This window comes from Hyperolius riggenbachi, chromosome 8 (genome assembly GCF_040937935.1).
Source record: "Hyperolius riggenbachi isolate aHypRig1 chromosome 8, aHypRig1.pri, whole genome shotgun sequence".
In the NCBI taxonomy this organism is placed as follows: domain Eukaryota; kingdom Metazoa; phylum Chordata; class Amphibia; order Anura; family Hyperoliidae; genus Hyperolius; species Hyperolius riggenbachi.
This window is the reverse complement of record NC_090653.1, coordinates 198,159,951-198,174,802: the sequence shown is the minus strand read 5'-3', so window position 1 is coordinate 198,174,802 and position 14,852 is coordinate 198,159,951. Positions and strand designations below refer to the sequence as shown.

The following is a 14,852-nucleotide window of genomic DNA, read 5'->3' as shown; positions in this document are numbered from 1 at the left end:
ACTGCTACTGTCTGTACAGCACTTCCTAGTGGCTGCAGCTCTGGCGCTTTGAGTCAGCCGGGACAAAAGCGCAATATAAATGATCTGTGTCTGCCTGCGTCTGTCTTTCCCTACATCGTGAGGTGACTACTTATTTTTAAGCCCTGTTCACCCACTGGGTAATCAACGACTTGTTTTTGGTCATCCCAGCAGGGTATCTAGTCTTTGTACAGCTGCCACAGATCACAGATTTTTTTGTAGCTTAACAACCAAGAACAAACGAGCACACTGTGCTTTTTGTATCTAGTGCTGTAAGATGTTTCTTGCTCGTTTGCTGTCCAATGTCACTCCTCCCCTCTACATAGAACAGAATGTATGTAAAGCAAACATTTTCAGAACTGCCAACCTAACGACTGATAAATGGCAGTTGAGGACCACAGTTGCTGAAGGTATGTAAAAGCTTTAGAACCCCTGATTTGACCCTTATTTTCTGTGTGTTCCCTTAAAATGTACCATGGTACTTGATTGAAATGGGCAAATGCTTTGATTTATATTTATTTGTATCAAATCTAATACTTTGCTTAATTCAGGCAGTATTTAGTGTGCAATTCTATGTGTTTTATCAGCTGCCAATACTTGGTACTGCTAAAAGAAATTCATAAATCTGTCACATTTTAAAGCCACATTTATTTTCACCAAATCTCTTCAGTGAACCCTGATAAGTATGACATCAATACAGTGGCATGGCGGCTCTAAGGTCTCATTTCAAGGCATTTCTGCCTCCCCTGAACTCTTCTGGGGTGCCAGACTTATACACCACCCCCTTGAGTTTTCAGAGCCAGTGCAGCTTGCTGTTGAAACAGGGCATATTGTTAGGGAGACTTTGAAGGTCTTGGTTGGGATGCATGACTCCTCACAGAAGCTGATATAGGAGGTGATGTTCTCTGTCCATTTCTCCAGGTGGATGCCTCCAGAGCAGACCAGTCTGTGCAGTCAAAGCATGCCTGAAGCTCCAACTTTGCAAATACCATTTACCATGGTATACAAATACCATGTTATTATGACATGCCTCAGCTCTAATGCCATTAAAATACTCCATATATTTATCTCTATTTTCCTAAGCTTTGAAAGTGTGCTGATGTGGAGGAACAGGCTGAGAGCAAAGCATCTTTAAATATCCCTACAGGGCTTCCCATTGGTTCATTAAAGTGATCCCAAGCCAAAGCTTGGCATCAAAATCAGATACTTACCTTAACAGAGGGAAGCCTCAAGATCCTATTGAGGCTTCCCTCGCTACTCCGTTGTCCCCTGAGCACGGCCCCCCTCCACATAGGGGCAGTGCAGCTCCTCTTCCTGAAGTGTAGCCGCACGAGCCTGCTCGCGTATGTAGGTTACTGCACATGCACGGGCGGGTTCGGATGGCTATTGCGAGCCACGCTGGAGGAAGAAGAGCTGTGCATCCCCGATATGATTAGGGACAATGCCTTGTCACTAATCTTCTGGGGGGCCGCGCTCAGCAATGGGGGATATCAGAACAGGGAGGGAAACCTCAATAGGAACCTGAGGCTCCCTCTCTTTAGGTGAGTATCTAATGTTGTACATGAGCTTCGGCTCGGATACTCTTTAACCACTTGCCGACCGCACACTCGTACCGTGCGGCAGCAAAGTGGTAGCTGGAGGACCAGCGACGCACATCTGCGTCGCCAGGTGCCTCCCTAATTAATCAGGAAAGGCCGCTCACGCGAGCGGCCGTTTCCTGTTAGATCACGGAGCGGGTCTCCGTGAATAGCCTGCGAGCCGCTGATCGCGGCTCGCAGACTAAATGTAAACGCAGAAGACGTTTGTCCCCTTTGTTTACATTGAACGGCGCTGCTGCTACAGCAGCGCCGTAAGGCAGATCGGCGATCCCCGGCCAATCAGCGGCCGGGGATCGCCGCCATGTGACAGGCTGCACAGGAAGGATAGCGTCCTGTGCAGCCCCGATCACCAGGGGTGAGAGGGAGGAGAGGGAGGGGGGGAATTTCGCCGCGGAGGGGGTCTTTGAGGTGCCCCCCCCCCACAACACCCAGGCAGGCAGGAGCGATCAGACCCCCCCCTGCACATCCCCATACGGGGGAAAAAAGGGGGCGATCTGATCGCTCTGCCTGCAACCTGATCTGTGCTGGGGGCTGCAGAGCCCACCCAGCACAGATCATAAAAAAACACGCTGGTCCTTAGGGGGGGGGTAAACCCCTGGACCTTAAGTGGTTAACACACCAATGGGGATCCTCCTAACTTTATGGGGGCTTTGCTATTAGCTGCTAAAGTTGGCGGCCATTAACATTCCTTTAAAAATAACCATTGTCATGAGTAAATGTGTCATGGGTAAATGTAAGTTTTATAAGTGCACATAAACGATTGAATTCCTCAGATGCCTTAAAAAAATTCACGATAACATCCAGGGCCGGACTGTTACTTTACACCATTCAAGACCCAATTTCACCTGCCATTCATTCAAGTCTAAATGGAGCTTAATATGACTACCTACATCACAGGACAGGAGCTGGTGATGTAGCAGGCTGTGGTAATTATATTTTCATCCCACATTCCAAAAACATACTGATAAGCTAATTGATTTCCTCCAAAATTGACTTTAGACTATGGCCATGGTAGGGATTAGATTGTGAGCACTTCTGAGGTACAATCAGATACATAACTATGTATTGTAAAGTGCTGCAGAAGACGTCAGGGCTATATAAATACATAATAATAATAATAATATGGTAGGGACATTGGACTATAACAGGGATTACTGCCGCACTTAACACAGTCAGTGACATGACTATGTTAAGTGCTGCAGAAGAGGTCAACATTATATGTATATACATAATAATAATAATAATAATAATATTACTGCTTTAAGTTTCCCTATAGTGTCCCCAGTTCTAGCTTACCCCCATATGTGGCCCCCCATTATAGTGCTCCCCTTACAGTGTCACCCCCCTAGTGTGCTCCCCCACTATTGCTTTGCGAGAGTGCTCCCCTTTAGGGCCCTACTCATTAGTATATTCATATCTCTATAGCCTATTGGCACAGAAAGCCTGCTGTCTTATGCACCAGCCCTATAGTAAATGCATCACATATACCCTAAGGCCCGGTTCACACTTGCGGTGGCCCTCCGGAATCGCCGTGCCGGAGCCGCACCGCTTGCAGAACGGACGGAACGGACGCACGGCATAGCAATGAAAGCCTATGCGTCCGTTCACATGCGTCCGTTCTGCCGAACCGGAGCCGGACCGGATCCGGGCCGGATCCGGACTCCGGCCTCCGTTCCAACATGCGCTATTTTTTCATCCGGCTCCTCCGGCAGCCGTATCCGGGGCGGAGCCGGACTGCACCATCCGGCCAATACAAACCAATGGGAACCGGAGAGCGCACAACACACTGGCTGAGAAATCCGGATGTTCTACCCCACTTCCTATGGGGATTGTTGCGGCGATATTGGATGGGGACACATGGGCAAGCATTTTGGAGTGGAGCAGCACAGCTGGATCCGGATCCGGAGATGTTGGCAGCATGTCGGAGGTGGAGGTGAGTGCTAAACAGCAGAGGGCCTGATTCCACAGGTCCCCCTTCTGCTGACCTCCCAGACCCCAACATTTTTTTTGTTTTTAACGAACTTTTGCCAAACGGATCCGGATCGCATCCTGATGGACACCTGATGCAACCTGACCGGATCCGGATCGGATCCGGATCAGAACCGTACGGTTCCGATCCGGATCCGGTCCGGATCCGGTCAGGTCATCCGGTCCGTTTGGCAAACAACCGCTAATGTGAACCGGGCCTAATCAATTTCAATTTTCAGCTGACTAAAAAAATATTCAATAATATTGGAATATATGCGCCTATAAAATTAACAATAACTACATGGGACTTTCCAGACCACAATGTTGGGACATGCTTTGCTGCATATTATGTATCCTAGTTTCTGTTTGCTAAAATGGGATTTGAAATGTTTCCCTGCTTTCCAGTTCTGCTAAAATGCATTTTAGGGGGACACTAGAAAGCCAAGGCACAATTCATGGTTGTAGGGTAATGGGCTCTAGGAAACAGGGCATACCGCCCAACTTTTTGAGATTAGAAAAAGGGACACTTTAAGACACACCCCTGCCATACAATTAATCACGGCCCAGCCACACCCCTAATTACAGATACCAGAAACAATTCTGATGGAAAATACAAAGTTTTATAATTCAGACCACTCTGGTCCTCTCTTTCATCATTACCGTAGTTCTCCTGTATTTAAATATTTTAAAATAAGAAATATATTTATTTAAATGATCGAAATAACATTTAGAGTCTATTAAATACATTTTTCAGTAGAAAAATACATATATTTACATCAGTCCTGAAAGAGGGACAAATTAGGAAGAAAGAGGGATGGGGAGATTTACTTCCCAAAGAGGGACGTAAATCCCTTTGAAAAGGGGACAGTTGGGAGCTATGACAAGGGGCACCATAGATGGAGATTGGAAAGCGGAGACACAATTTTTGGGGACACTGGGAAGCACAAGTACAAGAGAGCAAGAAAACATTTTAGGGGTAGTGGGAAGCTAGAATGCATTTTAGCAGGCACTGTGATGCATGGACACATTTTTGATAAGAATTGGAAGTATGGAACACAAGCAGGGGCACTGCCAAGATCAGAGTTGTCATCAGTGTCAGAGATTCTGAGAATCATTTTCAAGAACACTGGAAAACTGAGGTACATTTTTGCAGGAACTATGGAACTAGCTGGAACAATTTTTTAGGTCACCAGAAAGAAGGGAAACATTTTAAGGGTGACATTGGCCCAATACATGTACTATGTGTGGACAGTTTATGCACATAGATGCAACAAACGAAACTTTAGAACCATATAGTAGATAAACATCTATGTGCTGCAGAAGGTCTGTCCAGAAATTACCAGGGACAAATGGAGTACCAAGTACCAAGTAACACTCTCCTCTTTAACTTATTAACTGTGCTGCATGGTAAGTACTGTGAGCAGTGCAAGTGTGATATGTTGGCTAATCTTTGGATATTTATTAATATGAATATTCTTTATAATATTGGCTAATGTTTGGATATTTTGTCTATTAGATCTATTTTAATCATTTAAGGTGCTCAAGAGATAGAGATCTCCATTGGTTTATGTGCCTGGGGATTACACAAAATGTGGAACTAGTTTGGTTAGTATTGATCTTATAAACTGAAAACTGCTGGCCAGGTGCAGTTCAGAAGGCCATAGACACAGTTTTGGTAATAACCCACCTATCTGCAGTGTGCTCCATGGTGCAAGCTGTGGAATAACATAGTTGCATATGTCAAGAAGATGCTGCATCTTGGGGCTGGAAGTGATCTATTACAATCACACTATCGAGGAGCAGACATAGTGTGCTGTAATGACTCACCACCACTGCTTATAACTAAACTAAGCACATGGATTGTTCACTCTGCCAGGCCCAAGAGAACATTTTCACATCCACTTCTATCAGCTGTTGAACAAAGAACTTTGTTATGCTGCACAGCTTTTCATTTATTCACCATGGTCTATGGTACACTCTGTGTTGGAAAACCTTACTGTATCTACCTCTGTAAGATCACTAACTCAGTAAAAGGTATAACTTTTACAGCGTTGCGATCAAAAATATTGGGTATAGTGGAGTTCCTTCCCTCTACAACAGTAAAAGTTTTAGATGATGGTTTCTCTTGGAATAATCTCAAAGCACTCAGTTTGGATTTTTATATAAATTTGTATTTTTCAAAAAGCAATATATTTACAGCAGAAAAATATGAATCTTCAAGATGTTCAAAGTTCACAGTTCCATGAAATAAACTTTATCTTGCAGATATTGGATTGTAGATCTAAGGTTGGTTAATGTTGCCTATTTCTGAGTATCTTTAGTAGTTGCTGAGAAAAAATGTTCAAAAATAATGCTAATAAAAAATGCTAACTTTCAATGCTTAATAGGCTCAACTAAATATTAAATGCTAAGAATGGTAAGAATCACCAGAATATAATATCAATAAGGCATACCTCTTCTCAATTATTGTAGAAGGTCTCACCCCAAGGTAGCTGTTGTCGAGATGTGTAAAACCTGCCCATTCTACCCCGCTTTTATACCCAAATTTCAAAATAGCTGAAAAATCAGAATTTCCCACTGACGAATTTTCCATATCTTGGAGTGTTTCGTGCGTCATTCAACGTATCTTATTTACAAAGTCTGACATTTAATTAATGAGGGTGATATCGTAATTAATTGGATACACACGCAGGTAGACATCTTGACTACGTCATGACCTCCCGATAAGAGAAATGTCATGAGACACTCAGACACTGGGTCTCCAGAATTAAAAAATCTCCCATATCTATGTTCCATGCTGTGTTTGCTTATTATGACATCTGTGTCTTAATTGGCCTGAGGTATGCCCATTTCTTTCTGAAATGCTGTCGGCCATCTTGACCCACCAAAATACATAGGACTGTAACCAACAGTATTCAGACTTACAGTAAATTAATACTTATTTAAACACTATACTATCCTTAAAGAGTAATTAAATATTGTGTATACTGATCAGCTACCTAAATAATTTCATTCTATAATTTTTTTATTAAGAAATCATTAATTTTATAAACTTATAAAAGATTACAAAAATCACCAGATGGCAGTGTAATATTATGTATTAAGCTTATGATTAAAAATGCTTTATCTATCTGACATTTTATAAAAGTCACAATGAACTACCATAACCATAACAGGATGTTTGCTGTCATCACTAATTTCAAAATAAGATATTGTTCTCAAAACAAAGAAAGACATGCCAACCTTGATCTGTCTGGAACTGTTATCCAAGTCTCCATAAAAGTAAAAACAATTTTCCTAGTTTCAAATATATTCTGAAGATTTTGCTATTTGCACTTGTTTAAGGAATAACTCTAGCTAGCATATAACTGACACTAATTCTTGAAATGCATACATATCAGGCTTATTTGAATCATCATAGTTAACTAAAAATAATATAGAAGACAGGGTTTCAGTGTGGTTATAACATAAATCTGACATCTGAATGTAGTGGGGGTTGGATTCACTTTGTTACAACCTCCATAGGTCAGGCATAAATACTGTTTTGTTTTTTATTTATGGGTGACAGGTTGGGTGCAGGAGGGGTTGGATGGAAGTGGGTTTCTAGAAACAAACCCTCAGAACTCACTGCAGAAGAAGGCATGGCTAGCTAAATGCTAGCTAAGTGGTTGGCATAATGGTCTTGCAACTCTTGGACTGTGGCTTCAATCTCAACAAAAAATGCCATCTGCTTGGGATTTGTATATTATCTCCATGTTTACACATGATTTTCCATTCCCTGCCACAACCTAAGAACAAATTAGCTTATTAACGGTCTTCCCTTTAAATTCTCTCTAGAGTATACAAAGACAGTACAGAGTGGGCCATTTATATGGATACACCTTAATAAAATGGGAATGGTTGGTGATATTAATTTTCTGTGTGTGGCACATTAGTATATGTGAGGGGGGAAACTTTTCAAAATGGGTGGTGACCATGGCGGCCATTTTTAAGTCGGCCATTTTGCATCCAACTTTTGTTTTTTCAATAGGAAGAGGGTCATGTGACACATCAAACTTATAGGGAATTTCACAAGAAAAACAATGGTGTGCTTGGTTTTAACATAACTTTATTCTTTCATGAGTTATTTACACGTTTCTCTTTGTTTACAGCCATTGACATGTCTCCGAGATTAACATGTGAGGAGCAGATAGAAATTGTGTTTATGTCTGGTGAAGGCAGTAACAGGGTCATTGCAGCAGATTTCAATGCAAGACACCCTACGAGACCACCCATCTCCTCATGCTACAATTAGCAAACTGCTTGCTAAGTTTTGTGAAACTGGTTCAGTGTTGGATTTGACAAAATGTGGGTGCATGAAATCTGTCACTAATTAAGAAACATCAGTGGCTGTCCTAGCTTCATTCCGCAAGAGCCCACAGCGTAGCACTCACCGCATATCACTGGAGAGTGGCATTAGTCAAACATCCCTTCGGCGGATATTAGCTACTCACAAATGGCACCCGTACAAACTCCAGCTACTGCAGCATCTCAATGAGGATGACCCAGATCGGTGCACTGAATTTGCAGAATGGGCAAAACAAATCTTGGAACAGGAACCTTAGTTTATGCAGAAGATTTTGTTCAGTGATGAGGCAAACTTTTATGTGAATGGTGAAGTTAACAAACAAAACCACCGCTATAGATCTGACACTAGCCCACGTTGGATAGATCCCTCCAAGACTGTTGGAACAAAAAAATTGATGGCATGGTGTGGTATATGGGGTACAAAGATAGTGGAGCCATTCTTCATCAGTGGAAACCTCAAGGCCACTGGATATGAGAAATTGCTACATGATGATGTGTTTCCCTCTTTATGCACTGAAGCTGGCACGTTCCCATGGTGCACCACCACATTATGGGTGTCAGGTCCGAGCATTCCTAGATGAACAGTTTCCTGGAAAGTGGATTGGTCGTCGTGGGTGAGTTGAATGGCCCTCAAGGTCTCCCGATCTGACCCCCTTAGACTTTTATCTTTGGGGTCATCTGAAGGCAATTGTCTATGCTGTGAAGGTACGAGATGTGCAACACCTGAAACTACGGATACTGGAAGCCTGTGCTAGCATTTCTCCTGCGGTGTTGCTATCAATGTGTGAAGAGTGGGAGAAGAAGGTTGCATTGACAATCCAACACAATTGGCAGCACATTGAACACATTTTATAAGTGGTCATAAACTTGTAAATAACTCATGAAAGAATAAAGTTACGTTAAAACCAAGCACACCATTGTTTTTCTTGTGAATTTCCCAATAAGTTTGATGTGTCACATGACTCTCTTCCTATTAAAAAAACTAAAGTTGGATTCAAAATGGCCGACTTCAAAATGGCCACCATGGTCACCAGCCATCTTGAAAAGTTTCCCCCTCACATATACTAATGTGCCACAAACAGGAAGATAATATCACCGAAAATTCCCATTTTATTAAGGTGTATCTATAGAGTTGGGCCGAACGGTTGCCTGCGAACGGTTCCATGCAAACTTCAGTGGTTCGCGTTCGCGTCCCGCAGGCGAACTTTTGCGGAAGTTCGGTTCGCCCCATAATGCACCATGAGGGTCAACTTTGACCCTCTACATCACAGTCAGCAGGCCCAGTGTAGCCAATTAGGCTACACTAGCCCCTGGAGCCACTCCCCCCCTTACAAAAAGGCATGCAGCGGCGGCCATTACGCTCACTCGTGTGCCTGCGTTAGTGAGAGTAGGGCGAGCTGCTGCAGACTGTCTCTCATAGGGAAAGATTAGTTAGGCTTAGCTTGTTCCTGGCTGCATACCTGTTCTGTTAAGTGAACCTGCCACTGCATACCTGTTCTGTGAACCCACCACTGCATACCTGTTCTGTGAACCCACCACTGCATACCTGTTCTGTGAACCCACCACTGCATACCTGTTCTGTGAACCCACCACTGCATACCTGTTCTGTGAACCCACCACTGCATACCTGTACTGTGAACCCACCACTGCATACCTGTTCTGTGAACCCACCACTGCATACCTGTACTGTGAACCCACCACTGCATACCTGTTCTGTGAACCCACCACTGCATACCTGTTCTGTGAACCCACCACTGCATACCTGTACTGTGAACCCACCACTCCATACCTGTTCTGTGAACCCACCACTGCATACCTGTTCTGTTAACCCACCACTGCATACCTGTACTGTGAACCCACCACTGCATACCTGTTCTGTGAACCCACCACTGCATACCTGTTCTGTGAACCCACCACTGCATACCTGTTCTGTGAACCCACCACTGCATACCTGTTCTGTGAACCCACCACTGCATACCTGTTCTGTGAACCCACCACTGCATACCTGTACTGTGAACCCACCACTGCATACCTGTTCTGTGAACCCACCACTGCATACCTGTTCTGTGAACCCACCACTGCATACCTGTACTGTGAACCCACCACTGCATACCTGTTCTGTGAACCCACCACTGCATACCTGTTCTGTGAACCCACCACTGCATACCTGTACTGTGAACCCACCACTGCATACCTGTTCTGTGAACCCACCACTGCATACCTGTTCTGTGAACCCACCACTGCATACCTGTACTGTGAACCCAGCACTGCATACCTGTTCTGTGAACCCACCACTGTATTCCTGTTCAGTGAACCCGCCACTGCCGTCACTACACAAACAGCTGTTTGCGGTGCGTTACACAGTGAGTTTGGTGTGTCAGTGTGAAGCAGTACCTTAATTACACTACCTAATTGATGTATACACATGCAAGATGTTTTAAAGCACTTTAGGCCTGTCATTTAGCATTCAATGTGATTTCTGCCCTTAAAACGCTGCTTTGCGTCAAATCCAGATTTGTCCCGGGGACTTTTGGCGTGTATCCCACTCCGCCATGCCCCCCTCCAGGTGTTAGACCCCTTGAAACATCTTTTCCATTACTTTTGTGGCCAGCATAATTTTTTTTTTTCAAAGTTCGCATCCCCATTGAAGTCTATTGCGGTTCGCGAACTTTAACGCGAACCGAACCTTCCGCGGAAGTTCGCGAACCCGGTTCGCGAACCTAAAATCGGAGGTTCGGCCCAACTCTACTATAGAAATGGCCCACCCTGTAGATTGTAAAATTTTGGAGGGACAGAAAGTATTATCTGCAGGTATGTGAGTGTCACCTTGTTAGGGGAATTCAATAGTGTAATAACAATACTTATAAGTGTAATTACACTTTACTTTGGTTGTGCAAGTGATAGGTGTAGATTTGATATCATGGGACTGCTAGCATATGAATACAACTAAAAATGTGATATGGTTTTGTATTCTAGATGAAGGAGCCTATAATACTGGCAAAGAAGTCCAACACATCATACAACATAGTGGGAACTACATACACATTGAACATCAAGGAACCAGCACTGGCAACAATTGCAAAGAATGCAGCTCTCCCACCTCCTCCTCTTTCTCCACCACATACTGTGGTAAAGCAACTAGATGCCAAAAAGACTTATAACAGTGTCAGCCGCATTGATAAGATTTCTCGAATTGTCTTCCCAGTCCTTTTTGCCATCTTTAATCTGGTGTACTGGGCTACATATGTCAACAGAGAATCAGCAATCAAGGGAATGATTCCAAAACAATAGAGATTTGACCTTTTGTTTCCTCTTGTGGGACATGTTGCCTGCTTCATGACAGGTCACTTGCTGGTAACTGCCTGTTTTATTGATTAAAATGTCTAAGCTCTCTTTTTCAGCTCACTGTGATACCTATCCCTTGCAGAGTGGTTGCTTATTTGTTTTTGAGGGCTTACACCAATAGCCCTTTATTTTTGGAAGCGTAACTGGCATATTTGTGTGTAGCCAATGTTAAAATGCAAATGAGACCATCATTTTTTAAATCAAGCACTCAATGATCCATGTGCTATGTTGTGTTAAATGTAATTTTTTTACACTTACTTCACTTTGTGTTGACTAGTAGTGCAAATGATCCTTGTTTTATGTAATCTTTAATATGTTACAATATATACTGTGATTTTCTGCTAAGACTGCACTTGTCAATACAATGTACTGTATATACATGCACATTTTTTTACATTTGCAAGTGCTGCAAGGGTCTTTAATTTTTTACTGACACATTTGTAAGCATATCCAAGTTCCCTTTTGCAGTGCCAGATAAATGTGTCTTATTTGTTATAAAACTGAAACAATCATAAAACAAGACTTTCTTTGCTGAACCACCCCATTCGCCATTTACTGGTAGGTACTATAATTTTTATCTCACAAGTACTGATTTATCAACACAGGTTCAGATGTGAAGCAAAGTGGAGCACATGCCCAGGGGAACCAATCAGGCGTCAGATGGTGAATGGAAGTCTTCTAACTGGTTACTTTAGGCAGCTGTGCCATTTTTGCTCCAGTCTTCTGTGCATGTATCTCGATAAATCAGCTCCACATTAAATTGTTTGCATGTGCTATGTTATGCTGAGCAATTTACTTTCTTTCATAGCAACATGGTAACTTGTGCCAGGTTTGATTTAAACCTGATATCTAGCTGCGTGACTAATATATAAATACATTCAGGTTTTGAGACACTGTACAAATAATTTTTATGCAATGCATTTTGAACCTGAAGCTGTGGTCTTTAGATAAGTAAGACCGAGAGCAAGATTCTTTATAGGCTAGACTTAAAGCAGACCTGTATCAGAAAGTAAAGTGTGACATCATATAATCAATCGTACTGCATCATATAAGATATGGCGTTTGAGGCTGTGATATACTGTATGTACGTATTTCAAAGTTCTTATATATTATTAAAACCTTGCTTATTTGACTGCACACTGAAGGGTACCAGGATGTCACTTTCAGCAGTAGACTTAGTAGTAAATCACAGCAGACACCTGAATGTACACACAGACATAAAGTGTTAGATAGCTAACAATATACGGTATATCACAATGAAATAGTAACGGAGGCTTACTAGATGTACCCTTATGTGGGCTAGTTCAATGAGAGCATTGATCTAATATTGGCATTAATCTCTGCACAAGATGCTTTTAGAGAACTGATGTTTGTGCAAAGCCAGCCAATTAGTGGACACCTTCCATTGTGTCCAATTCTCAGCAGCAGCTAAATGTTTCCAAACTTCCATCAGACATATACAACTTATTTTTTGACTATAGGTCTGCTTCAATAGATATTACTTTGATCACCTTTTCCCCTTCAAATGAATACCTTTTTTAAATAAATACGATTTGATTTCAGTTACCAAATCTATTGAGCTTGCATAGGTATGTAGGTTTTATCATTAGCAAAGATTTGTAGTTAGGCATATGTTTAGATCATAAATTGAAGGTCCACAGCGCTAAGTTTAAAATTAAACACCTTTAATAATACAAATTGTGTTGGCATTGATCTTAAGCTCACTTAGAGCACCTTCCCCTTTAAACACCCCTGTCGCACACAAACACTCACACAATATCACTGCAGTGAGCACTCGCACAAAAATGTAAAAAAGGGATCCCAGTAAAAGATCAAGGATGAGGATATAAAAAGCTTTTGTTGATAGAGCTAATGATGGACATAAAACTTTTTGTGCAGCTCAATAAGGTCCGCAATGAATGGAGTTTCCGTTAAGATTAAGTTCATGCATGCATCAATGGCAACTTCTGCTTGTATATATGATACTGCACCAGTTCCTCCGGCGTGGGTGAATCCTCGCTCCGCTGTCTCCCCTCACCGTATGATCTAACACTGGCCTTGTGTATACGGGCACGGAGTCAGCTGATGCCGCCAGGAGTAGGTATTACTTCCGTAGACGCCGCTTCCGTCCTCTGCAGATGGACGGTTCCGTAGGCGGCTTGTTAGTTACTTGCTGGCTTGGGCAATCCCACAGTGACGTCACTGATAGCGTATGTGCGTAGGACGCTGACGTTTCAGGAGGTAACGCCTCCCTTCTTCAGAGCTGCCCAACAATCGCTTCCCCCAGCTTATAAACATTCCTCTTATTCTTAGGATCCACCCACTTCTCCTTGGAAACCAGTGCTGCCGTTTATCTTCCTCCAATTTTCACAACAGCAAGAATACATGTCAGAGTTCATCCACAGCAATTGCTGTGGCTTTTCCACTTCTCATATTTTTATCATGATAGAGAAAAATAATTGTCTCCAGATCTTTTTATATGCATCCAAGAATAAAAATGAAAAAATTAAAAAAATTTAAAATAAAAATATAAATAATATATATGAAAATTCCCCACATATCAGTATGTTTTATTCTATTTTAAAAAAGCATAAAACTCAAAGTCACAATTTAACCCTTTGGGGGTCATAGTGTCCAGTGCATATATCCAAAATGATTCCGTACGAGATAATTTACTTATAAAGTCTCCTCCCCTCCAGTCTTTCTCTACTTTCTGTAGTCCACAAAATGTGGAACCCCGTACTGAGCATTTGTGAAATTTCTTATAATGTGCAGATAAGGGATGTTTTTCATTTCCTTTTTCTATATTATATAGATGTTCCCCTAATCTTTTTTTCAGAGATCTTTTTGTCCTCCCCACATATTGCTTCTGACATGGGCAGCATATCACATATACTATCCCTTTGGTGGAACAAGTAAAGTTGCCTCTTATGGGGAATATTTCACCATTGCAAGAGGAAACAACCTCCTGCATCACTCTGTCGCCTTTAGTAGCCGCACACATTCCACAATCACCACATCTTCTAAATTTGTTTCCCCTTTTCCCTGGGCAAGGATCTGTAATAGTGGGTGCTATCATTTGACCAATGTTTGAACTCCTTCTGAATGTAATACCCGGATGATGACCCAAATACCCATCCAGAAAATCGTCTTCCTTTAAAATGCTCCAATATTTGTTCACTATTGCTTTTATCTTGTAAGCCTGTTCACAATAGTCAAATAAAAGAGCTGGTGGCCTTTCAGACCAATTATCTCTGTGTTTGTTTCCTATCATTAATGTTTCTCTGTCGATATTCATTGTCTCACCCACAGCTTTCTCTAGAAGTTCATCCTCATATCCCTTCTCTTTGAAACGATTGCTGAGAACCTCTATTTCAGTATTAAGGTCTTGAGGTCTGGAACAATTCCGCTTCAGACGTAAAAATTGTCCCTTAGGGACATTAACTAGCCATCTTGCTAGGTGGCAACTATCTATATCAATAAAACTGTTGCAGTCAACTGGCTTAAAAAATGTTTTAGTGTGCAATTTCGCATTATCTAGGAAAATGGTGAGATCCAAGAAATTTACAGAACTTT

The 14,852-nt window shown here is 42.2% G+C and overlaps 1 protein-coding gene across 2 annotated transcripts in view; it reads left to right on the top strand.

The window, feature by feature from the left end:
- The window catches only part of GABRA3 (gamma-aminobutyric acid type A receptor subunit alpha3), a 258,307-nt gene extending 246,774 nt beyond the window's left edge, over window positions 1–11,533 (top strand). For both annotated transcript variants that reach the window (XM_068249708.1, XM_068249709.1), the window contains exon 10: window positions 10,908–11,533. In XM_068249708.1, the coding sequence (XP_068105809.1) occupies window positions 10,908–11,222 (315 nt within the window). In that variant the 3' untranslated portion in view covers window positions 11,223–11,533. The remainder of the gene's footprint in view (window positions 1–10,907) is intronic.
- Window positions 11,534–14,852: the final 3,319 nt, after the last annotated feature.